The 25599-nt window shown below is 50.1% G+C and overlaps 1 protein-coding gene across 1 annotated transcript; it reads left to right on the top strand.

Moving 5' to 3' along the window:
* The first annotated feature begins 20365 nt into the window (after window positions 1-20365).
* Window positions 20366-22810, top strand: LOC125541798 (lysine histidine transporter-like 6). Its single transcript, XM_048705113.2, has 7 exons — window positions 20366-20498; window positions 20655-20782; window positions 20866-21643; window positions 21917-22022; window positions 22102-22193; window positions 22276-22344; window positions 22427-22810. The coding sequence occupies exons 1-7, from the start codon at window positions 20469-20471 to the stop codon at window positions 22523-22525; spliced, it is 1302 nt and encodes a 433-aa protein (XP_048561070.1). The 5' UTR covers window positions 20366-20468; the 3' UTR covers window positions 22526-22810.
* Window positions 22811-25599: the final 2789 nt, after the last annotated feature.

Here is a 25599-nt window from a genome sequence, read left to right as displayed (position 1 = left end):
CACGCTGCATAGTGCGGCGATCAAAGGCCTACAGGGTCCACAAGGGAGAATTGTACAAAAAAAGCGCTACCGGAGTCCTTCAACGGTGCATCTCCGAAGAGGAAGGACGGAACCTTTTGGCAGAAATTCATGCCGGACTCGGCGATCATCATGCCGTAGCCTGGGCTCTAGTGAGCAAGGCCTTCCGTACAGGGTTCTATTGGCCAACGGCCCGGGTAGACGCACAGGACTTAGTCCAGCGTTGCACCGGTTGCCAGCTCTTTGCAAATCAAAGCCATATGCCACCCACCGCCCTCCGAACAATCCCCATTACATGGCCCTTCGTGGTCTGGGGGCTTGACATGGTTGGACCCCTTAAAGGTGGAACCCACAAGAAAAATACTTATTGGTCATTGAGGGAGTCCTGGATTAGGGGGTGTTCGGGTAGCCGGACTATACCTTCAGCCGGACTCTAGGACTATGAAGATACAAGATTGAAGACTTTGTCCCGTGTACGGATGGGACTTTCCTTGGCGTGGAAGGCAAGCTTGGCGACGCGGATATTCAAGATCTCCTACCATTGTAACCGACTTTGTGTAACCCTAACCCTCTCTGGTGTCTATATAAACCGGAGGGTTTTAGTCCATAGGACAACTTTATCATACAACAATCATACCATAGGCTAGCTTCTAGGGTTTAGCCTCCTTGATCTCGTGGTAGATCTACTCTTGTACTACCCATATCATCAATATTAATCAAGCAGGACATAGGGTTTTACCTCCATCAAGAGGGCCCGAACCTGGGTAAAACATCGTGTTCCTTGCCTCCTGTTACCATCCGGCCTAGACGCACAGTTCGGGACCCCCTACCCGAGATCCGCCGGTTTTGACACCGACATTGGTGCTTTCATTGAGAGTTCCTCTGTGTCGTCGCTTTCAGGCCCGATGGCTCCTTCGATCATCAACAGAAATGCAGTCCAGGGTGAGACTTTTCTGCCCGGACAGATCTTCGTCTTTGGTGGCTTCGCACTGCGGGCCAATTCGCTTGGCCACCTTGAGCAGATCGAAAGCTACGCCCCTGGCCATCAGGTCAGGTTTGGAAGCCTAAACTACATGGCTGACATCTGTGGGGACTTGATCTTCGAAAGATTCGAGCCACAGCCAAGCGCGCTGCACTGTCTCGATGGGCATGATATAGCTCTGCCGCCGAACAGCGCCTTGGAGGCCGCACACGCATCGGTTCCGGGCATTGATTCGGAGCCTACTACGCCGATCGAGGATCAGCGGTTGGATGCTACCTCAGGGGCTGCGATCTCAGAGGCGATCGAGCCGAACTCCAGCCCCACACTCCGCATGGCCCGTGACTCCGAGGAGCCGGATTCCTCTCCAAACTCCGAGCCCCCCCCCCCGCCCCTGCTGATCGAATCCGATTGGGCGCCGATAATGGAGTTCACCGCCGCGGACATCTTTCAGCACTCGCCCTTCGGCGACATCCTGAATTCTCTAAAGTCTCTCTCTTTATCAGGAGAGCCCTGGCCGGACTATGGTCAGCAAGGTTGGGATACGGACGATGAAGAAATTCAAAACCCACCCACCACCCACTTGGTAGCCACTGTCGACGACTTAACCGACATGCTTGACTTCGACTCCAAAGACATCGACGGCATGGACGACGATGCAGGAGACAAACAAGAACCAGCACCTGTAGGGCGCTGGAAGGCCACCTCGTCATATGACATATATATGGTGGACACTCCAAAGGATGGAGATGGCGATGGAACAGCGAGGGACGATACCTCTAAGAAACAGCCCAAGCGCCGGCGTCAGCGGCGCCGCTCTAAATCCCGCCAAAGCAAAAACAGTGATTCCGGCACGGGAGATAATACTACTCCGGATAGTGCCGAAGAACACCCCCTCCAGCAAGATTCAGCACAGGAGGATAGAGAAGCCAGCCCTCACGAGAGGGCGGCGGACCAAGAGGTTGAGGACGATAATTATACGCCTCCATCCGAAGACGAGGCAAGCCTCGACAACGACGAGTTCATCGTGCCAGAGGATCTCACCGAACAAGAGAGTTTTAAACGCAGGCTTATGTCCACGGCAAGCAGGCTCAAGAAAAAACAGCAACAGCTTAGAGCTGATCAGGATTTGCTAGCTGACATATGGACTGAAGTCCTTGCGGCCGAAGAGTATGAACTCGAACGCCCCTCCAAGAGTTACCCAAAGCGCAGGCTGCTACCCCGACTAGAGGAGGAAGCACCTACATCACCAGCGCATGACATGGCCGACCGGCCACCTCGTGGCCGCGACAGAGAGGCCTCTTGGCCCTCCGCTCAAGCCATGCCCCAACGCCGCGTCAAGCATACTAAGGCACGGGAAAATGCGCCCGACCTACGCGACATACTGGAGGACAAGGCAAGGCAAACAAGATCGATCTATGGATCGCGCAAGCGCCCCACGGCACGTGACGGTGATCGTCACTCCGGTTGCAATAAATCCGGCCGGGCCAAACTCAACAGACAAAGCTCCTTCGAGCTGCGTCATGATATAGCCCAATACAGAGGCGCCGCACACCCACTATGCTTCACAGATGAAGTAATGGATCATAAAATCCCTGAGGGCTTCAAACCCGTAAACATCGAATCGTACGATGCAGATCCTGCGGTATGGATCGAGGATTATCTCCTTCATATCCACATGGCACGCGGCGATGATCTACACGCCATCAAATACCTCCCACTCAAACTTAAGGGACTGGCCCGGCATTGGCTGAACAGCTTGCCAGCAGACTCAATCGGTTCTTGGGAGGACCTGGAAGCCGCATTCCTTGACAACTTCCAGGGCACTTATGTGCGACCACCGGACGCCGATGACCTAAGCCACATAATTCAGCAGCCAGAGGAATCGGCCAGGCAATTTTGGACATGGTTCCTAACAAAGAAAAACCAGATAGTCGACTGTCCGGACGCAGAGGCCTTAGCGGCCTTCAAGCATAATATCCGTGACGAGTGGCTTGCCCGGCACCTGGGACAGGAAAAGCCGAAATCTATGGCAGCCCTCACGACACTCATGACCCGCTTTTGCGCGGGAGAAGATAGCTGGCTAGCTCGCAGCAACAATTTAACCAAGAACCCTGGTAATTCGAATACCAAGGACAAAAGCGACAGGTCGCGTCGGAACAAACAAAAGCGCCGCGTTAACAGCGACAGCAACGAGGATACGGCAGTTAATGCCGGATTTCGAGGCTACAAATACGGTCAATGGAAAAAGCCATTCAAAAGAAATACTCAAGGCCCGTCCAGTTTGGAACGAATACTCGACCGCTTGTGCCAGATACATGGCACCCCCGAAAAGCCAACCAATCACACCAACAGGGACTGTTGGGTGTTTAAGCAGGCAGGCAAGTTAAGAGCCGAAAACAAAGACAAGGGGCTGCATAGCGACGACGAGGAGGAGCCCAGGCCACCGAACAACAGTGGACAGAAGGGATTTCCCCCGCAAGTGCGGACGATGAACATGATATACGCAACCCACATCCCCAAGAGGGAGCGGAAGCGTGCGTTATGGGACGTATATGCGATAGAGCCAGTCGCCCCAAAGTTCAACCCATGGTCCTCCTGCCTGATCACATTTGATCGAAGGGACCACCCCACTAGCATCCGCCATGGCGGCTTCGCCGCATTGGTTCTAGACCCAATCATTGATGGATTTCATCTCACAAGAGTCCTCATGGACGGCGTCAGCAGCCTGAACCTGCTTTACTAGGATACAATGCGAAAAATGGGCATAGATCCCTCGAGGATCAAGCCCACCAAAACGACCTTTAAAGGCATCATACCAGGTGTAGAAGCCAACTGTACAGGCTCAGTCACACTGGAAGTGGTCTTCGGATCTCCGGATAACTTCCGAAGCGAGGAGTTAATCTTCGACATAGTCCCGTTCCGCAATGGCTATCACGCACTGCTCGGGCGAACCGCATTTGCAAAATTCAACGTGGTACCGCACTATGCATACCTCAAGCTCAAGATGCCAGGCCCTAGAGGAGTAATCATGGTCAATGGGAACACTGAATGCTCCCTCCGAACGGAGGAGCACACGGCAGCGCTCGCAGCAGAAGTACAAGGCAACCTCTGTAGGCAGTTCTCCAGTTCGGCCTTCAAAAAGCCGGACACTGTCAAGCGCGCCCGGAGTACCCTACAACAAGACCGCCTGGCACGTTCTGAGCTAGCGTAGCAATGCGGCCCCAACCCTAGCCCTCGCGATATCGCGAAACCAGTGCTTCGCGTACATAACTACGCTCTTGAAATACCATGGGCATAGGGGAAGGGTATCATGGCACGCCCGAAATACGGCTTAAACCGCACCAGGGGCTGCCGGATTCCTTTTTTTCTTTTTTTTCTCTTACTCTCAGGACTCCATACTTCGGATGACCCGTTCGGCAATTCAACTGCCGCACAAACGATGCAAGATCCAGGAAAGCAGACAAGCCACGCCGCATTATGGAACTCCCAGGTGGTCTCTATTGCGAGCAGTATACCTATTTTTTAATACAATTCCGCGGCCTGCCCCTGGCCAGGACATGTTAAATAGTCTAATTTCTTTTGCTTATCGCACTATTTGTATCGTTCCGCTTTCATAGCAGCCTTCCTATAAACAATGCATAGCTTTTTGTCTATTTTTTGCATTATCCTCTTTTGATATATGTGTGTATCAATAACACGTTGCATCCGTACACTGTGGTATTGCAAAAATACGCCAGGGGCTTCAGTACCCATCAATATGGCGTGAGAAGTCCGTACACTTTCACAAGTGCGGCACCCCGAACTTATAGCACTATATGCATCGGCTTCGAATCATGATTTGGGTCAATAGTTGGGTTTGCCCGGCTCCTATGTTTTGGTGCCTTACGTTCCGCTATATCGGCTAAGGTAGCACTAGGAGAACTACTGCGATTGTGCCCCAGTTGAGCTGGGCTGAGCACCTCAGTAGAGAAAGCTAAAACTGACTATCATGATGAGGCGAGAGACCGGTCGCTATTCGAGAGGTTTTTCGAGTCCTTAAAGACTTATGCCGCTTCGAGCGAGGAACCGGATTTGTCCGGCCAAGGCATGGATAGCGCCCCAAACTCGGTCTTCCGAATACTAGGGGCTTCGCCGAAATTTAAAATTATAGAGTTCTATGGCTAAGTGAGAGTGTTCAAGCATTATAGTCCGATTGCCTTGTTCGTTGTGCTGAGCGCCTCCCTCGACGGACCCAATCATGGGAAAAAGAGCGCTCAGGATTATCCCGAACACCCCAACACTAGTGGCATGGGGGAAGAAGCCGACGACTGGCCATCTCTCAATTTTTTGATAAACGGCCGCACATAAAGTAATATTTTAGATTCAAGCATTGCTTAGCGCATATGAACAAGTTTTCAGCGCACAGGATAACACGAGCGAGTTCATTCAAAACTTACATCCTTGGTGCATTCATCCGTCATAAGGCGGGCACCGGCTAGAACATCCTTGTAATAGTTCTCGGGCTTGCCATGCTCCTTCCCCGGCGGCGTCCCATCCCTCACAAGCTTCTCACCGTCCAGCTTACCCCAGTGCACCTTTGCACGGGCAAGGGCCCTACGGGCACCTTCGATGCAGACGGAGCGCTTGATGACCTCGAGCCTTGGACAAGCCTCCACCAACCGCCGCACCAGTCTGAAGTAGCTCCCAGGCAAGGCCTCTCTAGGCCACAACCGAACTATGAAGCCCTTCAGGGCCTGTTCGGCCGCCTTGTGGAGCTCGACCAGCTGCTTCAGCTGGTCGCTCAAGGGCACAGGGTGTCCGGCCTCAGCGTACTGAGACCAGAACACCTTCTCCGTCAAGCTGCCTTCCTCGGCTCGATAGAATGTGGCGCATTGGATACGCTGCTGGGAAGATCTGCGAATGCCCCTGGAGAGCTCCGAATTCGGGTAAGTAACAAGTAGTTTACTTTTATATGTCTGCTTTGCATAGAGAATGCCTTACCCGCCGCTATCTTTTTCACCGCATCCAATTCCTGGAGGGCCTTCTGGGCTTCGGCCTTGGCAGATTTGGCAGTTTTAAGGGCCGCAGCAAGCTCGGACGCTCGTGTCTTCAAGTCGAGCTCCAAACTCTCATGTTTTTTCATGAGAGCCTGAAGCTCTTGCTGCACCTCGCCGACCTGCGCCTCAAATTTCTCCCGCTCGGTGCGCTTCGTGCCCGCTCTCTTCTTGGCCTCGGACAGCGCCTGCTTGAGGGTCGCCACCTCAGTTGTGGCCCCTGCAATAAGCAGTATACTCCTGTCATTTTTTGCAATTGCGTCTTCTTATAGGCATTTTTTCTATAAGGTATCTCTTACCTTCTTTCTCCTCGAGCTGCCGTTTGGCAAGACCGAGCTCTTGCTCGGTCCGCTCGAGGCCCTGCTTCAGGGCATCCACCTCCGCAGTCAGTGCGGCGGTGGCCAGCAGCGAAGCCTGCATACGTATATTGACTCCTTTTTAGTTAGACTCCTGCAATATTTAATAGATCCTCTATTCGGCTTTTCTTTCCGAAGGCCAAACAGAGCATCAGGGGCTACTGTCTATGCGGTAATATTTTTACATATTTCTACTTACCCCGAAGCCTGTTAGAAGGCTAGTACAAGCTTCAGTAAGTCCGCTTTGGGCGGACCGAACCTTCTGGACCACCGTACTCATGATGACACGGTGCTCGTCGTCGATGGAGGCGCCCTTAAGCACCTCCAGCAGATTGTCCGGCGCCTCCGGTTGGATGGAGGGCGCCGGCTCAATAGGCTTGCTCCTCTTGGCAGGAGTTCGCCTGCCGCGGTCCGGAACCGTTGATGATTCCGGCGCGGTGTCTGGCTTAAAGCCGGACTTGGAGCCCTGGGGGGTCTTGTCCCCTTTACTCCTGGAGTCCGGGAGGTCGCCTCGTGGCTCCTCCTGGACCACCTCCTCTTGCCCCGGAGCTTGTCGCGACGCCACTTCGGCGTCATCCGCAGCACAGGGCGAGGCAGCGGGCGGAACTAAATTCACGTCCGATGAATCCAGGGAGCCGCTCGACGACTCGTCGAGCCTGTCCTTGGGCGGGCTGCATGATTGTATTCGACATTAGGGAAAGCTGTGCAACAAAAGGAATATCATGAGTTACTCTGGTATCCGAACACTTATGATTTCGCCGGACGCTTGGCCCTGTCCGGCCACTCCTCTTCGTCCTCGTCGGCGTCGGGGGCGTAGTCCGGTGGTGGGGTTTTCCTCTTTTTGGACCCGTCGGCCTCCCCTACTGGGGCGGCCTTCCTCTTCTTTCCTCCCCCCGCTGGAGGGGAGAGGTTTCTTCTTCCTCCTCCTCATCTTCACGGGAGGAGTGCGTCTCGGACTCATCGGACGACGAGTCCGACACCACCATATGCCGGGAACTCTTTCGAGTCCCCGTGGCCTTCTTCTTCTTGGCCTTCTTCTCCGGCACCACATAAGGTGCCGGAACCAGCAGCTTCACTAGGAGAGCAGGGGCTGGGTCTTCGGCAAGGGAGCCGGATAGTTAATCAGTCCGGACTTCGCCTGCCAATCCTGTCAAAGGTGAGGGAGTTTAGATCCCGCATAAAGTCAAACTATGAAGAAAACTTAACATCCTGTAAAAGGTGAAAATATTTTACCTCGCCAGCAGGACGCTGCGAGCTGAATCTGCGGTCTTCGGAGGCGGATTTGGGAGCCTCGGCGCCTTTGGTTAGCCCCTTCCAGACATCTTCGTACGTTGTGTCGAAGAGCCTGCTCAGAGTTTGGTGTTGCGCCAGGTTGAACTCCCACAAATTGAAGTCCCGTTCTTGACATGGAAGGATCCGGCGGATGAGCATGACCTGGACTACGTTGACAAGCTTGGGCTGCTTGTTCACCAGGGACTGGATGCATTTTTGTAGTCCGGTCACCTCTTCTTCGTCCCCCCACGACAAGCCCGTCTCCTTCTAGGACGTGAGCCGCGTAGGGGTCCGGATCGGAATTCAGGGGCTGCGATCCACTTCGGATCGCGTGGCTCGGTGATGTAAAACCATCCTGACTACCACCCCTTCAAGGTCTCCACAAAGGAGCCCTCGAGCCATAGGACGTTGGCTATTTTGCCCACCATGGCACCTCCGCACTCCGCCTGGTTGCCGCGCACCACCTTTGGCTTGACGTTGAAGGTCTTGAGCCAGAGGCCGAAATGGGGGCGGATGCAGAGGAAAGCCTCGCACACGACGATAAACGCCGAGATATTGAGGATGAAGTTTGGGGCCAGATCGTGGAAATCTAGGCCATAGTAGAACATGAGCCCGCGGACAAATGGGTGGAGAGGAAAACCCAGTCCGCGGAGGAAGTGGGGAAGAAATACTACCCTCTCATGGGGCCTCGGGGTGGGGAGAAGCTGCCCCTCCTCAGGAAGCCGGTGCGCAATGTCTTTGGACAGGTATCCGTCCTTCCTTAGCCTTTTGACATGGCCCTCCGTGACGGAGGAGACCATCCACTTGCCTACCGCTCCGGACATTGTTGGAGAAGGTTGAGGTAGGAAGTGCGGGCTTGGGCGCTGGAGCTCGGGTGCGCAGAAGATGGGTAGGCAAAGGAGGAAGAAGGCGTAGGTAAAAAGGTGGATCCTTATCCCCTTATATGAGCGGATGCGACTATGCTCCCCACCAGCCTAGTAAAACTCGCTTGCCTCCCAAGCGCCGTGATAAATGGCACGGTTGGGTTACCCACGTCCGTATTGATGAGAATCCCGTAAATGGGGGACACGTCTTTGCTTTGACAAGACGTGCCAAGGAAACCGCCTCGCAAAACACGCTGAGGTGGAAAAGTGAAAACGATTCGAATAAAGGCTTGGCTGTAGTGTGATGTCGCGCTGCGGAATACGTCAGCAGATTAGATTTTTGTTAATATTATTCTCTCTGTGGCAATACATGGAAACTTATTTTGCAGAGCCGGACACTACTCTTGGTGTTTACAAACTTTTATGAAGAATTTGGAGGAGGAACCCGCCTTGCAATGCTGAAGACAATCTACGCGCCGGACTTGTCGTCATTGAAGCCTGGTTCAGGGGCTACTGAGGGAGTCCTGGATTAGGGGGTGTTCGGGTAGCCGGACTATACCTTCAGCCGGACTCCAGGACTATGAAGATACAAGATTGAAGACTTCGTCCCGTGTCCGGATGGGACTTTCCTTGGCGTGGAAGGCAAGCTTGGCGATGCGGATATTCAAGATCTCCTACCATTGTAACCGACTTTGTGTAACCCTAACCCTCTCCGGTGTCTATATAAACTGGAGGGTTTTAGTCCGTAGGACAACTTCATCATACAACAATCATACCATAGGCTAGCTTCTAGGGTTTAGCCTCCTTGATCTCATGGTAGATCTACTCTTGTACTACCCATATCATCAATATTAATCAAGCAGGACATAGGGTTTTACCTCCATCAAGAGGGCCCGAACCTGGGTAAAACATCGTGTTCCTTGCCTCCTGTTACCATCCGGCCTAGACGCACAGTTCGGGACCCCCTACCCGAGATCTGCCGGTTTTGACACCGACAGTCATGGTGGATAAATTCACCAAATGGATAGAGGCCAAACCGGTTAAAACAGCCGAATCCGGACCGGTGATAGATTTCATATCCGGGGTTGTACATCGCTACGGTGTCCCTCACAGCATCATCACTGATAACGGCACAAACTTCACGGCCGACGAGGTAAAACTCTGGTGCAGCAAAATGGGCATCAAGTTCGATTATGCTTCAGTCTACCACCCACAAACCAACGGTCAAGTCGAACGAGCAAATGGTCTTATAATGAGCGGCATTAAACCCAGACTAGTGCGCTCCTTAACAGAGTCTGACACGCACTGGGTAGAGGAGCTCGACTCCGTACTCTGGGGGCTACGGACCACGCCAAATCGTAGTACTGGATACACACCATTTTTTATGGTGTACGGCGCAGAGGCAGTCCTGCCCTGTGACATAATTCATGACTCACCTCGAGTGCGCATGTACGAAGAAAGAGAAGCCGAGCTCGATTGACAGGACAGTCTGGACACCTTGGAGGAAGAGCGCGACATAGCCAAAGCCCGTTCCACATTTTACCAGCAACAGGCTTGCAGATACCAAAGCAGAGAAGTACGAGCCAAAACTTATAACGTTGGCGAACTAGTTCTCCGGCTGCCGGATAAGAAGAAGAAGAACAAGCTAGAGCCCAAATGGGAAGGTCCCTTCATCATCGACCAAGTTCTGACCGGTGGAGCGTACCGACTGCGGGATGCATCGACTAGTCGACTCGAGCCGAACCCATGGAACGCAGCCAGGCTCCGAAGATTCTACGCCTAGCACCGGACTTTATGTTAGTCCCCTCCCTTTGTCCATTTTCTGCATATGCGTCATCTATCTTGTTTCCCTTTCTTTCTTTTATTCCTCTAGGCCTTCAAGGGTCACCTTGTGCCTCACTTGTACATTACAGATGTTCTAGCCGCACTCTCTACACCTGGGGGCTTCTTTCACAGAAGCTTAAATTATTTACCTGGGCATCACGCCCAACACATGCGTTATACTTCCGCATGTACCTTTTTTCACCATTATATGCATCAATATGACTTAAGTTTTGGCCAAGCTGGGTTGCCTGGCTCTTGTATTTATGCCCTACGTTCCCGTTAATTCGGCTAGGGAGCACCTCTGCGATTGTTACCGCCGGGTCAGCCGGACGTGTACCTCAGACTGGGTGAAGCCGAAAGCTAGCGTTCTTAAGAGAATATTTGGTCGGTGAACAAAAGATGACTTTTATTTATTATCCATATCTGCCCCCAGATGTTTTTTCTGCGCTTCTCGTCGCAGGCTGGACATGCACTTTAGGGCATGCCTACCCAGGGAAAGGAACCCTTAGCGGAACTATTCTCTCTGGAAGATGTTTCTTACTACCCATGTAATATAACATAACTAGTTGGGCACTTGTCTGATAAAGCACTTATGACCCCTACGCCTGGTCTCCACGCATGCCCCGGTTCTTACATAACCGAGAGGGTATTCGGATACACTCCGGACTGTCGGGTCCCGAGGTTGAAGCGAAAAGGTCCGCCACGACAAACGATCTACAATCCGCCTAGAAGGCATCATACATGTCACTTTAAAATTACATAGTCAATTTGACTGGTCGAATTCCTCTTCAATGCCATCCAATAGGCTGTCTAGTCTACAGTCCTGTTGGGAATACTTTGCGGCCAATTCTACTTGGCCGTACACTAAACTCACAGGGATCTCCTTGCCATCAGGCCCCACAGGTCCGACTTCGGCCATGTGGTTCGGGTCAGCCTTCGTGTACCGTGTCTTCACCATTGCCCAGGCTTCCCTGGCACCCTGACGGCAGGCCGACACCTTCCATAATCGAAAGCGCCGCCGTGCTCCCTTCAGCTTTTCTGTAAGCTCTCCAAGGCCTGCGGGTATGGAGACGGACGGCCACAAGGCCTGGGCGACGCCTTGCATCACCTGCCGAACTTGTTCGTGCAACTGTGCGAGCTCGGGAAGAATTTCACCCGTTGAACTAGGCATCTCCTCGGCAGGACGTCCTGTTAGCATACCTACAGACATAACTCTGTCAGCCAGCTTCCTCGCCGAACTCTTTTTCAAAGTTCGTTCAAGCACTTACTAAATATGCCGCGTCGAAGCCGCCGATTCTCTTTAACAGAATCCGACAGTTGGGCACGAACATCTTTTAGTTCCACTCCCAGCTTGGTGTTGGCATCTTGGAGATCATTTTTCTCCTGCCTCACCCTCGTTAGCACGCTCTCACCATCCTTTAGCTGGCGTATGAGGTGCTGCTTATCCGGATTCACTCCAACGTCATCTGCAATTTTATCGTCAGATTTGCATTTAAAGCCGCACTCTAATATGATACTTATCATTTGACGGATATGTTACCAGCGGGGGTCTCTTTGGGCTCCCCTGCGGCGGACAGTGCGGCCTGAAGTTGGGCTTTGCACTCTTCCAGCTCCTAGGACAGTTGAGTATTCTTTTCTGTAAGAACCTACATAACAAATGATCCTTAAATCAGTTATCCTAATTGTTTCAAGTCTCAGGGGCTACTGGTATATATAATCATCAAATTTTCTCACCCGTATGTCTTTTACATACTGCTCCGTGGCTCTGGCTAGACCATTTTGAGCGGCACGGAGGTGCGCATCTCCCGAGCTGAAGGCATCCAAAGCCTCTTGGGAGAAACAAGCGTCACGAAGAACAGTCCGGCGACGCCTATGGTTCATGGCACTTTCCACCTCAGAATGGGTGGCGGACAGTCTATCCGTATCCTCTGTCGGAGGAGCACCCGGCGCACGCCTTATACTCGTTCCAACTCCTGAGTCCGGCCTTGGAGCCTGGCTTGTGGAGGTGTGGTTGGTAGCCTCTCCGGGTATAGTCCGGCGAGCGCTCTTTTTCCTGAAAAGAAGGCATGGGCATTAATATGCCTTTATAAACAATGTCTTGCAATAAAGACGGCGCGCCATACCGTTGCGCCGGTGCCTCAATCCGGACTGCAGATCTTTTCAGCCTGCCTGACCTAACGGCCCCTTGTTGGCTAGTTGCCACAGGCTCGGCCTTCTGCCCCGAGGACCTCCCCTGCAAAACACGGCTGTTATACGGCAATAAAAAAGAGCACAAGGATGGATCCCTTTTTAAGTGCTGGAACTTCGGTCTCAGTTACCTGTGAGGCTGGAACTAGCCCAGGGTAATCGGCCGTAATGGCCACCAAGGTATTGTCATTACTCCCTTGGTAAAATACCCCGTCGATCAGCTCCACGGATATGTCCGGATCCTCCTGGGAGGCCGGGTCAAGGGACCGTCCAGGGTCCTCGGGCTGTGGAGGAGGGTTGTTTATCTCCTTTACTGCCTGGCGCAGCTCCTGCGATGAAATCGCTAGAATGAATACTTAAACTACGGGAATACGAAACGGATGGGCGAGAAAAAATCTCCGCTTACCCTGCTCGGAGGATTGTACATGGAGAATCCGCCCTACGGGTTGACACAGAGGAATTCCTCATCTTCTCCCTTGTACAAAGTGGACAAGATCTTTATTAGATCAGCAGCCGATCCCGGCCCTTTGCGGCCGTGGCGGGTGGCGTCATCCTCCCCGTTGAAATCCCATATGGGGTGGCCTCTGTACTGGAGCGGCTGCACCCCCCGCATAATGCATATAGCCATGACCTCGATCATGGTCAATCCGGATCGAGCTGAAGAACTTATCTGGCTCATCAGATAAAGAATGTCCCTGTCGTCTTCCTCCAGGGAGCTCCGTGGACGCCAGCTCCGGCGCTTCTTCAAAGGGGCATTGTCAAACTCAGGAAGGCTGATCCGAATAGGGTTCGGAAGGGGGACATCTTCTATATAAAACCATTCTGAAGGCCAGTCTTCGGACGTCTTCTTCGGGGTCCCGGACAGGTATCCGGTCCCGGCGATACGCCACACTTCGGCTCCGCCCACTTGATATATTGATCCCTTCTTGGAACAGGGCACAAGGCAGAACAGCTTCTTCCACAGAGCGAAATGAGCCTCACAACCCAAAAATAACTCGCAAAGGGCTACCAATCCTGCGATATGCAGCAGGGAGGCAGGCGTAAGATTGTGCAGCTGGAGGCCATAGAACTCCAGAAGCCCCCGGAGAAACGGATGAATTGGGAATCCGAGCCCTCTTACCAGGTAAGGGACAAGGCATCCCCGCTCTCCCTTGGAGGGATTGGGACGGCTCTCCGCTTACTCTCCGCCATTGTAGGTGGCAAGCCCGGCTCGAACCGGGACCAGGTACGCTCGGGGAAGAAATCCCTTAGACTGAAGCATCACCAATTTGCTGTGCGGGATGGAACATCTCTCCCAATCTCTAGGCTTGGAACTAGGGGTGCGAGAGGAGGAGCTGCGTCGACCGGCCATGATGGAATGGATCTTTGTCAAGCACGCTCCAATGAAGACTCGGCAAGGGAGGATGATGTGATTTGGATCTGAATCCTCGCCTTTTTAAATAGGCGGCTCATTTACATAGCTAGGGGGTAAATGTGAAAACACCTTGGCTCTTCACATTCGCTCGACACGTGGAAAGTAGCCATTATTGGGCGAAGAAGCCAAGGAGTACAAACCGTCACAAGGAACCGGACATTATTTCGACAGGTACACAGAATTTGAAGAGGAACCCGCCTTGCAATGCCGAAGATAATACTGCGGGCCGGACTCGTCGTCATGGAAGCCTGGTCCGGGGGCTACTGAGGGAGTCCTGGATTAGGGGGTCTCCGGATAGCCGGACTATCTCCATTGGCCGGACTGTTAGACTATGAAGATACAAGATTGAAGACTTCGTCTCGTGTCTGGATGGGATTCTACTTGGCATGGAAGGCAAGCTAGGCAATACGTATATGGATATCTCCTCCTTTGTAACCGGCCTTGTGTAACCCTAACCCTCTCCGGTGTCTATATAAACCGAAGGGTTTTAGTCCGTAGGACAACAATCACAACATACAATCATACCATAGGCTAGCTTCTAGGGTTTAGCCTCTCTGATCTCGTGGTAGATCTACTCTTCTAACACCCATATCATCAATATTAATCAAGCAGGACGTAGGGTTTTACCTCCATCAAGAGGGCCCGAACCTGGGTAAAACTTCGTGTCCCTTGTCTCCTGTTACCATCCGGCCTAGAAGCACAGTTCAGGACCCCCTACCCGAGATCCGCCGGTTTTGACACCGACACCGGCCCTCTATGGCACGCCCTAGGGGAGTCCTACTCCCACCGGGAGTAGGATCCCCCTTCCAAGTAGTAGGAGTAGGAGAGAAGGAAGGGGAGGAGAGGGGAAAGGAAAGGGGGGCACCCAATTCGTATTGGGCTAGGGGGGCGCGCCTCCCGCCTTTTACCTTCCTCTCCTCTATTCCACTAAGGCCCAATAAGTCCCATATACTCCCCGGGGGTTCCGGTAACCTCCCGGTACTCCGGAAAATGCCCGAACTCATCCGAAACCATTCCAATGTCCAAATATAGGCTTCCAATATATTGATCTTTATGTCTCGACCATTTTGAGACTCCTCGTCATGTCCCTGATCCTATCCGGGACTCCGAACTACCTTCGGTACATTAAAACACATAAACTCATAATACCGATCGTCACCGAACGTTAAGCGTGTGGATCCTACGGGTTCGAGAACTATGTAGACATAACCGAGACTCATCTGCAGTCAATAACCAATAGTGGAACCTGGATGCTCATATTGGTTCCTACATTTTCTATGAAGATCTTCATCGATCAAACCGCACAACAACATACATTGTTCCCTTTGTCATCGGTATGTTACTTGCCCGAGATTCGATCGTTGGTATCTCAATACCTAGTTCAATCTCATTACCGGCAAGTCTCTTTACTCATTCCATAATGCATCATCCCGCAACTAACTCATTAGTCACATTTCTTGCAAGGCTTATAGTGATGTGCATTACCGAGAGGGCCTAGAGATACCTCTCCGATACTCGGAGTGACAAATCCTAATCTCGATCTATGTCAACTCAACAAACACCATCGGAGACACCTGTAGATCATCTTTATAGTCACCTAGTTACGTTGTGACGTTTGATAGCACACTAAGTGTTCCTCCGGTATTCGGGAGTTGCATGATCTCATAGTCATAGGAACATGTATAAGTTATGGAGAAAGCAATAGCAACAAACAAAATGATCATCGTGCTAAGCTAACGGATGGGTCAAGTCAATCAAATCATTCTCTAATGATGTGATCCCGTTAATTAAATGACAACTCATGTCTATGGTCAGGAAACATAACCATCATTGATTCAACGAGCTAGTCAAGTAGAGGCATACTAGTGACACTTTGTTTGTCTATGTATTGACACATGTACTAAGTTTCCAGTTAATACAATTCTAGCATGAATAATAAACATTTATCATGATATAAGGAAATATAAATAACAACTTTATTATTGCCTCTAGGGCATATTTCCTTCAGGACACACCTCTTTATTGCACTAGCCATGACCTCAACTATCGAGAGCTCGGTATGGGCTAGCAACCTGACCTTGCTGACCAACCTGTTTATCTCCACACTATCTTCTTCCTTGGGACTTCGGGGATGCCAGTTGAGGCGCTTCTTTAAAGGAGCACTAGAAAATTCAGGGAGACCGCACCGAACTGGGTCCGGCTGCGGGACGTCGTCCATATAAAACCATTCTGAAGACCATTGCGGGTATACCTCTTTGGGAGTTCCTATGAGGTATCCAAATCCGGCTATACGCCATACCTCGACACCGCCCACTTCAAATATTTAGCCTCCTCGATGGCGGGGAACGAGGCAAAAGAACTTTCTCCATAGTTCATAATGGGCCTCGATACCTAAGAATACCTCGCAGAGGGCAACGAAACCTGAGATGTGTAGAATCGAACATGGGGTGAGGTTGTGCAGTTGGATGTCGTAAAACTCCAATAAACCCATGAGAAAGGGATGGATTGGAAATCCTAGGCCCTGCAACAGGAATGGGACAAAGCACACCCTCTCCTCCTTATTGGGGTTGGGGAAGTTCGCTGCCATCACATCGTTGCCGATTGAGGCCAATCTTGCTCGAACAGAGACTAGATCCGCGAGGGGAAGGTAGCCCTATGTATGGAGTCGGCTCAGCTGAAGATGAGGCACGTAGCAACTCTGCCAATCACCCTCTTGAGGGCCATGGGGCGCGAAGAGGAGCCTGGGGCACTGGCCATGATGGAAGGCTTTGTTCATGGCTAAACTTGGCAGCTTTCCTTTTTGCGCGATGTGAAATGGCATTAGGGGATATACATCCCCTTATATAGATGCCATCCGAGTGTGGTGAGGGGCCTGTTTGCAAAAAAGCATGGACCATTCGTATTCACTTGGCGCATGAAAATCGAAGTGACAACAAGGATGAAGCATAAGAGTCAGGAACATCAAGGTCACGACCGGACTGTCATTGGTCCGAACTATAATGAAGAACCCGCCTTGCAAAGCCGAAGACATAATCCAGATACTATGTCGTTATTGAAGGCTAGTTCGGGGGCTACTGAGGGAGTCCTGGATTAAGGGGTCCTCAGGTATCCAGCCCGTGTATCATGGGCCGGACTGATGGGCCGTGAAGATAAAGAGTAGAAGGCTTTCCCCTGTGTCCGGATGGGACTCTCCTTTGCGTGGATGGCAAGATTGGCGTCCGGATGAATAGTTTCCTTCTTCTGTAAACCAACTCTGTACTACCCTGGGCCCCTCCGGTGTCTATATAAACCGGAGGGTTTAGTCCGTAGAGGCTATCAGAATTCATATTGGCTAGACGGCTAGGGTTTAGCCATTACGATCTCGAGGTAGATCAACTCTTGTAACCCCTAACTCATCAAAGTCAATCAAGCAGGAAGTAAGGTTTTACCTCCATCAAGAGGGCCCGAACCTGGGTAAACATCGTGTCCTCTTTGTCTCATGTTACCTTCGATCCTCAGACGCACAATTCGGGACCCCCTACCCGAGATCAGCCGGTTTTGACACCGACACTCCTCGCTCTCCTCCATGGTCTGAGGCATCGGGGAGCGGCATCGCCTTCTTGTCTGATCTCCTCTTTGCCTCCTTCCAGCCGACACCATTGTCGTCGGAGGCAGGCTCCTCCTTCACGATGGATGAAGTCTTACTGTCAAAAAGAAGAGGAAGCCGATCCAATAGTTTTTCCTTTAGGTATGTCCCGAAGGCAAATGAACCATCACCAGCCCCTACTTTATTCACGAGTGAATATTTTATTAGCCTAAAAAACAAGTGAAGACTTTGATTTTTCTTTTTGAGAAAGAAATTAAATTTTGATATATCAATGGAGTATTGGTGGTGAGAAAAATGAAAAGTACTACTATATCTAAAAGTTTTCTATTTCAGTCCTCTTAAGCACATATTATTGGGCTTTTGTACATGGTAGAAGAAAACTAAGGTTAAAAAAATAGTCTCTCTACTGGAGTCACAAACGGTGTGTCGGTCGTTGTGAGCGTTAAGCCTCCGATTGTTCACTATGGTTGGAGATGGGCCGGCCCATTAGGAAAGCGGGCGAGAAAACCGTTACAAACAATCTGATTGGTTAGGAACCTTCTAGAAGGTTCTTGAACTTTTTTTCTTTTATGTCATATCTGGTTTTAGAAATTTAATTTTTTCAAAAGGAATAAGTTTTCAAAAATTGCTCGGAATTCCATAAATTGTCCACAATTTCAAGAAATGTTCATAAATTTTAAAAGCTCTTCGCATTTTCCACAAAGATTGAGGTTTAAAAAATGTTCACAATTTTTTATTTGGATGAACATTTTTTTATTTTCATGATTGATTTTGGAATTCATGACCATTTTTGAATTCGTGAATATTTTTAAATATCATGAACTTTTTTGATTCAGAAATGTTTTTGAATTCACAATTTTTTTTGAATTCGTGAACATTTTTTTAATTTCATGTTTTTTCGAAAATCACAAATATTTTTGAATTCATGAACATTTTTTGAATTCAAAATTTTCTTTTGTATTCATGTTTTTTGTTAAATCAAAATTGAACTAGACTTTAAAAAGGAAATGAAAAAGAAAACAGACGTGTGGTTTGTCGCCGGACCAGGCCCATCTTGCACTAACGACGTGAGTGGCGCGCCGTGTATTGCTCGCAATGAGCGACATGCAACAATAACGCCCATAGTTGAGTATTGGATTTCCACACTATGTCGTTTTCCATCTACCTATAAAAAAACATAAAATTGTAAAGACCCCAACTCTTTTTCGGGACAAGATGGGACCTGTGTTTTTTTAACTAAATTGTTGTGTTAATTGTAATTTATATGGTAACGCTAACTGTCAAACGTTCTTCGAGAAAAAACTCCCAGCAAACGCCCTAGGATCATCAAATGATGACGGTTTTTCAGAAAAAAAATTGCATTCTCTTCGAAAAATTGTCATACTAGTTTGAAGAAAATGTAACCCCCCTAAAACTAAAAGCCATGGGAAAAGCCATGGGAAAGGTTTGCAAATGAAGCAAATTGCATAGGGTGCCAAAAGTGCTAGGGAGATTAGTGAAGCTGGAAGATTAGTAGAGAGTTTGACTAGGTAGGCCCTAAACATGGACCGAAAGTGGGCTGCAATATAATTGCACCAGTTGGGTTTTGAACTCAAGATCTCTTGGCTTTGATACCACGTGGAAGTGCATGCTTTAGCCAATGCAATCAAAAGACCGATCTGATGGAAGAGACTAGGCAGCACATTATACGTCAACATTTAGCATTAGGCAAACTTATCTTGGCACTACCCTTCTTGGTCCCGCCGATGCTCCGCCAGTGCACCCAGCGAACATTCATCAGCTAAGAGGGTCGAATTTCTGACCACTTTTCTGTACAACAGTAACAGTTCATCATTAGTAAGCAAAGCTTGGGTTTCTACCGTCGCAAAATGTTCATCTTTTGTGAAGATCTACTCCAAATATGCGCTGCTCGTGCTTGAAAATGATGTGCTACCACCTTTTGTGGGGAATAGATCCTCTAACATCACGAAGGGATGTCATAAAGCTACAGTGCAATCTCAGTGCAAAACGAAAAAGGGATGTCACGGGCACTCTAGCAAAGATAATGTGCTCAATTACTGTTCATAGAAAATAAAATCCAAAATTAATTTTATTGCACTATAATTTTGTTTGTACATAATTTTTGTAAATGTATACAATAAATTTGTAATTTGTAAATTAATTCAAATCATTTTAGGCTTAATCATATGGATGTGAAGAAGGGATGTCAAGGTACTGTAGCTTCCTAACATCCTTTTGTGATGTTAGAGGATCTCGTTCCCCTTTTGTGCTGTGCATGGAAAAAACAAGGGGGGGCTCCCTCCCCAGAACAATATCCAAGCTCCTCCGAGTTGTGCCTCCTCTTTAGGTGTTTGTACCTAACCTAAACCCACAAATCGTACGACCAAAATCGCTAGGCCACTACCGAAATTCTCCACGGCCACAGTCCCCGTGGATCTAGACGGCGAGAACGCCTTTACTCGAGTGAAGCAGCCACAAAAAGCGCCTCTCGTGCGCCATATGGCCAAATAACCCACTGACACGACATCGAATCATCATCTCTCAAACACACAAGAAATCAAATGCTCGCTTTACGGATTTCTGTACATCGACTTAGCCCGAAATTGAACGCACCGAGATTCCTTTGATTGTTCTCCTAGCCTCTTCTGAAACCGCGATAAGTCTTGATTATTCCCCGGTGAACCGACGCCGCTCCTTTTGTTTCGGCACCTGATCATTGTTCTTACTGACTAATGATCTTTGTCTTAATTGAACTTTGCGTCTCCGTCGCAACTTGCAAGCGCTGAAATTCTGGAGCTCTTTTCCAGCATATGTTAATACTGCCAAGCACTCACTGGTTAAGCTAGTATACTGGTATAAATATACCCCCTCTCCACTCCCAAGTTGCGTAGTATGTTCAGTGACAGAGCCGGTGGGTGCGGAGCTTGCTGACCATGGGCTCGCCTTCAGTCGTTCTTCCTAAGGTCTGGGAGCGTAGTGCTTACCCACTCGGTGATTTGGCCACTTAGTTTCCTTGTAATAGTATCAGATGCATCTGCATCGATGCATCAATCTAATCTGACGAATGCATGTGTGTCGCTCTATCATCAAACTTACCGGGGTTCTTTCTTGATCATCAGGTGGTCGACGGTGAGAACGACGGCACGGCCCGCCGTGCCAAATGGTGGTACGTGACGTTCCACAATGTCACCGCGATGGTCGGCGCCGGCGTGCTCAGCCTGCCCTACGCCATGGCTCACCTCGGATGGTAGGTTTGCATCATCCGTGTGATCCAAACCACTTAACAGCTAGTGGTACGTACGTCTAAATTCAGTTATCGTACGTGTCCAGGGGGCCAGGGATAGTGGCGCTGCTGGTGTCGTGGTGCATCACGCTGTACACGCTGCGGCTGCTGATCGAGCTCCACGAGTGCGTGCCCGGCGTGCGGTTCGACCGGTACCGTGACCTGGGCGTGCACGCGCTCGGCCCGCGGCTGGGCCTGTGGGTGGTGGTGCCGCAGCAGCTCATCGTGCAGCTCGGCTGCGACGTCGTCTACATGGTCACCGGCGGCAACTGCCTGCAGAAGTTCGCCGAGTCGGTGTGCCCGGGCTGCACGCGCCTGCACCAGTCCTACTGGATCTGCATCTTCGGCTCCTCCCAGTTCCTGCTCTCCCAGCTGCGGGACCTCAACTCCATCACCGCCATCTCCCTCGCCGCGGCCGTCATGTCCCTCAGCTACTCCACCATCTCGTGGGCGGCGTGCCTGGCCAAGGGCCCCGTCGCCGGGGTGAGCTACGCGTACAAGGCCGGCACGGCGGCGGACTCGGTGTTCCGGGTGTGCAGCGCGCTGGGGCAGGTGGCGTTCGCATTCGCCGGGCACGGCGTCGTCCTGGAGATCCAGGCCACCATCCCGTCCACACCCACCAAGCCGTCCAAGGTGCCCATGTGGAAGGGCACCGTCGCCGCCTACATGGTCACCGCGGCCTGCTACTTCCCCGTGGCGTTCATCGGGTACTGGACGTTCGGCCAGGACGTGAGCGACAACGTGCTCGTGGCGCTGGAGCGCCCGCCCTGGCTCGTCGCCGCGGCCAACATGATGGTGGTTATCCATGTCGTCGGGAGCTATCAGGTAAGCCATATACTATTGGATGACATGAACCTACAAAAACATAAAGTGGTCAGAGTTAATCATCAAAAAAACCCATCCATTTCCTAGAAAGCCTTCTGTAGTGGTCACAGAATATGGCACAATGGAGTTACTAAGATATCCAGAGCTTTAGAGATCATCGGCATCATGGAACCTGTTTTTTTGGAACGTTGACTGCAGCACCGAGCCACCAGTGGCTGAAACATGGAACTGACCAGTGACCAACTTAACTACCACTGCACTGCAACGTTTCAGGTATACGCCATGCCAATATTCGAAAGCACGGAAACATTTCTGACCACGAGGTTCAGGGTTCCACCGGGGCTGCTGCTCCGTCTGGTGGCTCGATCAACCTACGTCGGTATGAATCGATCACATCGTTGAAACGGCATGCATACATCAATCTGTTCATGAACTGATCGAATACCACGTCGTTGCAGCGTTCACGCTGTTCGTCGCCGTGACGTTCCCGTTCTTCGGCGACCTCCTCGGCTTCTTCGGGGGCTTCGGGTTCACGCCCACCTCCTTCTTCGTAAGCCCCATCGCCTTGCCACCGATCACGATGTTCGACGTGTTTATGGGCTAAACTTCCATGACTTTTTTTGCTGCTGCAGCTCCCTTGCATCCTGTGGCTGAAGATCAAGAAGCCTCGGAGGTTCAGCGCGTCGTGGTTCGCCAACTGGGTACACATCTCCGGACACCTGAATTGAGCGAGAGGGTTCAGGATATGTTTTGTCAATTATTTGACAATTGGTTTTGCTGCAGGGGTGCATCGTCGTTGGGGTGTTGCTGATGCTGGTTTCCACCATGGGCGGGTTAAGGAGCATCATCCAGGACGCCTCCACATTCCAGTTCTACTCTTGAAGGCGTACGCGCGGCTAGCTAGCTCCAGGTAGTCGTCGTGCCTTCAGTGTAACAGTAGACTGTTGCCGAATCACTGAAGGTCGTTGGCTTCGATTCAGAGGGTGACCTGCTTCTGCGGAGTGTCAAACTAATGTCGTGACATGCGAATGGTAGATGATGGCGTAGTACCTTGTGCCCGTCACTTAATAAACCTTGTCCATACTAGTATGCTGCAATACAGATCGTGTGCTTTGTCACATCTTGGTTCTAAATCTATTGCAACGTGAAAACAGTTGCAACTGTAAATTATTATGAGTTCTTTAGCAAGAAACAACTGCACTAGGGTTAGGGAGACACCCGGCCATTTTTTATGGTTTTTTTATAAAATAAGTTGTCGTTTTAGTTAGAACTAATATATGCGTCTGATTGTGGCGGTACAATGTTGTGCTGAAGTATAGTAGAGTTGTATCCTTAGCCAACAAAATATTGGAAACCCGATATGAAAACCCGGACTACCAACACTTGCAGGCCTAAGAAAATTAGGAGAGACGTTAAAATTCAAAACAAATTAGAAGAAAAGTTGGCATGCTCAGAACAAAGCTTGAGACCAAGTCAAAGGTTTCAGCGATGGCAACTGCAGCTTTGTCGTGATGGTCCTTAAACGCACGTGCACGAAGAATTTTCGACTGTACTATAAAGCCGAACTGACTCTAATAAAGGAGTGGCGATGGCTTGTTTCGCCGATAATGGTCGTTCGGTGATCCATAAATCATGACATTATCATGGTTATGTTTGGGGTGACATGTACTCTTGTTACCCTTTGGAGGTGTGTCGGAAAGAAATCGCTGTAACTTGTTTACGCTATAAACCAAAACGTTACCCGTGTTTGTTATGTGTAGGCTGTAATGGGCTGCCTCCGTAAACGGTTACAACCTAGCTCTCCATCGATACCCCCCCCCCTCGGGAAAGGGTTGCATTACCGCACACACATCCTCTTCCATGATCCCCTACTCCCTGACCAGCGTCCCCGCCACCCCGATCCCATTCGAGTCCGGCGGCGCCGCCTCCCCGATCCCCTCTATGAGCCACCTCTCCCATCTCCGATGGCTAGTGAGTAACCGGACTGTCGGTGTATTGAATATGTGCGTTCATACCCCTGATTATGCACACACAGTTGTAGCCTTCCCTCCAGGAAGGGCTTGGTAGAAGATGAACTTATTTCAAGCACTCAAAGCTTGATAGATACAAACCATGAAGAAGACGTTAAGGCAGGTCATCGAGAAGTACTGAAGATCAAGACTCAAAGTTGCCCGCAAGCTCCAGGACGGCAAGCTTCCTCCAATGCTCCACCCCGGCAGTCTGTCAGAAGTGTGCTGACAGGTGGCGAGCACGCATACAATTAGGTAGAGCTTGTCGGGGCATGTGGCAGTTTGCAGCCCGAAAACGACTTTATTCACACCCGTCCAGAAGGCGTGTCGCGATAATAAGAGGTAGCTGGGTTGACGCTACAGGTGGAGCAACGCTCCCTTGCCGGCATTTTTTTAGCAAACCCCTTGCCGGTATTCACCCCCGGCATGACACCTAACGGTGCATTTAATGCTTTTGTCCTATACCATCAGGGTTAGGTATGATAGCGTTGTAGCCACTATTTGCCCTCTATAATTACTATTTTACCACTGTGGTGACCCCTTTCATCTATAAAATAAGGCCCATTGCTACCTTTACAAGGGTCAACACCCTGCGCATTTACAGTACGTCAGTACCTAGTTGCACCTCCTGAGTGTAAGTGCATCTAGTGCCCCTTAGTGATTTTGGTGCATTGAAGACTTATAGGTTAAGAGACTGATGCGTTTGTGAGTGTACACATGTCTATAAGTCTATGAGGAGTTCGATATTTACAGAGAAAGTCGACCCCTAAAAATGAATGTCTTCAACTGAAGATTTTGGATTTCTGAAGACTTTCTGAAGACTCTGAAAGTGAAGAAATTGGTGTGACCATGAAGACTTGATATTCATGCGAGGAACATGAAGCGTGAAGACTTTTTCGTATTTTCATTTTCTCTTTCTTGAGTCATAGGAAACACCGTACTGTTAAAGGGGGTCGAGGTAAAACTAAGGAAATTTTTTCAAGTGATGCTCAATTCAAAATTCTACACCTACCAATCCCTTCGAGTGAAGCCATTGAAAATCTCATACAGTTCAGTTAATTTCTTCAGTGACAGAGATGTAGTTCTTCTGGTCTCTAAGGAATTTGTCCTGACTGAGGAGTTAGGAATTCGCCAGTGTGGATTGCCTACAAGTGAGGAACATGATAGCCCTGAGGAATTTGAGCCTCAAATTTCTGACCGTTGTTGTGCTATGCGCCAGCTGTCCCAAAATATCTACCCACCTAACGGTCATATCATTGAAGGACATTTATGTCTTATCATGTCGGGCTGCTTCCTAGGCTATAAATAGACGCCCCCTACAACCACTAGCTGGTTGGCTGCTCCACGAGAAAATGACACTTGTCATTGAGAGCATCCCATCCTCCGAGGACTTTGAGCGAAAACCATCAAGTGAGGAAAAACCAAAAACCCAAACCCAAACACCTACAAACCCAAAGTGATTGAGCATCACTGAAGAGATTGTTCCTGTGTGGAACCGACGCTTGTTACCTTTGGGGACTGCGCATCCACCAGACAGTTAGGTGTCATGGTCTAGAGCATCCAAGAGGAAATTGTGGATCGCCGGGTGACCGAGTTTGTGAAGGTTTGGAAGTCACCTGAAGACTTACCACGAGTGATTGGATGAGGTCTGTGTGACCTTAGTTCAAGGAGAATACGGTGAGGACTATGTGTCCGGGACTGTGTGTCCTCAGGTTTAAATACCTAGCCGGTCTAACCAGACGTACAACTGTCACAACAGTTGGAACTGGTCTACCAAATCTTTGTCTTCACCGAGCTAACTGGTTCTATTTCCTCAACCCTTTCATTTCTTCATTACTGTGTTGTGTATCTATTCATATCTGTTTGAAGACTTTGACTGAAGAGATTCTCAATTTCCTCAGTTCAATTTCTTCAGTCTGTTTGTCTTCATTCTGTTTTATCATGTGC

This window comes from Triticum urartu, chromosome 2A (assembly GCF_056163025.1).
Source record: "Triticum urartu cultivar PI428250 chromosome 2A, HENAU_Tu73, whole genome shotgun sequence".
Lineage (NCBI taxonomy): Eukaryota > Viridiplantae > Streptophyta > Magnoliopsida > Poales > Poaceae > Triticum > Triticum urartu.
Note: the sequence above shows the minus strand (reverse complement) of the source record. Positions and strands in the feature narration are given on the sequence as shown.

Excerpts from the sequence above, each read along its gene's own strand:
- LOC125541798 (XM_048705113.2), top strand. The coding sequence starts at position 20,469 with ATGGGCTCGCCTTCAGTCGTTCTTCCTAAG. Across the intron at positions 20,499-20,654 it reads CTTCAGTCGTTCTTCCTAAG|GTGGTCGACGGTGAGAACGA; the intron begins GTCTGGGAGCGT and ends CTTGATCATCAG. Across the intron at positions 22,345-22,426 it reads CGTCGTGGTTCGCCAACTGG|GGGTGCATCGTCGTTGGGGT; the intron begins GTACACATCTCC and ends GTTTTGCTGCAG.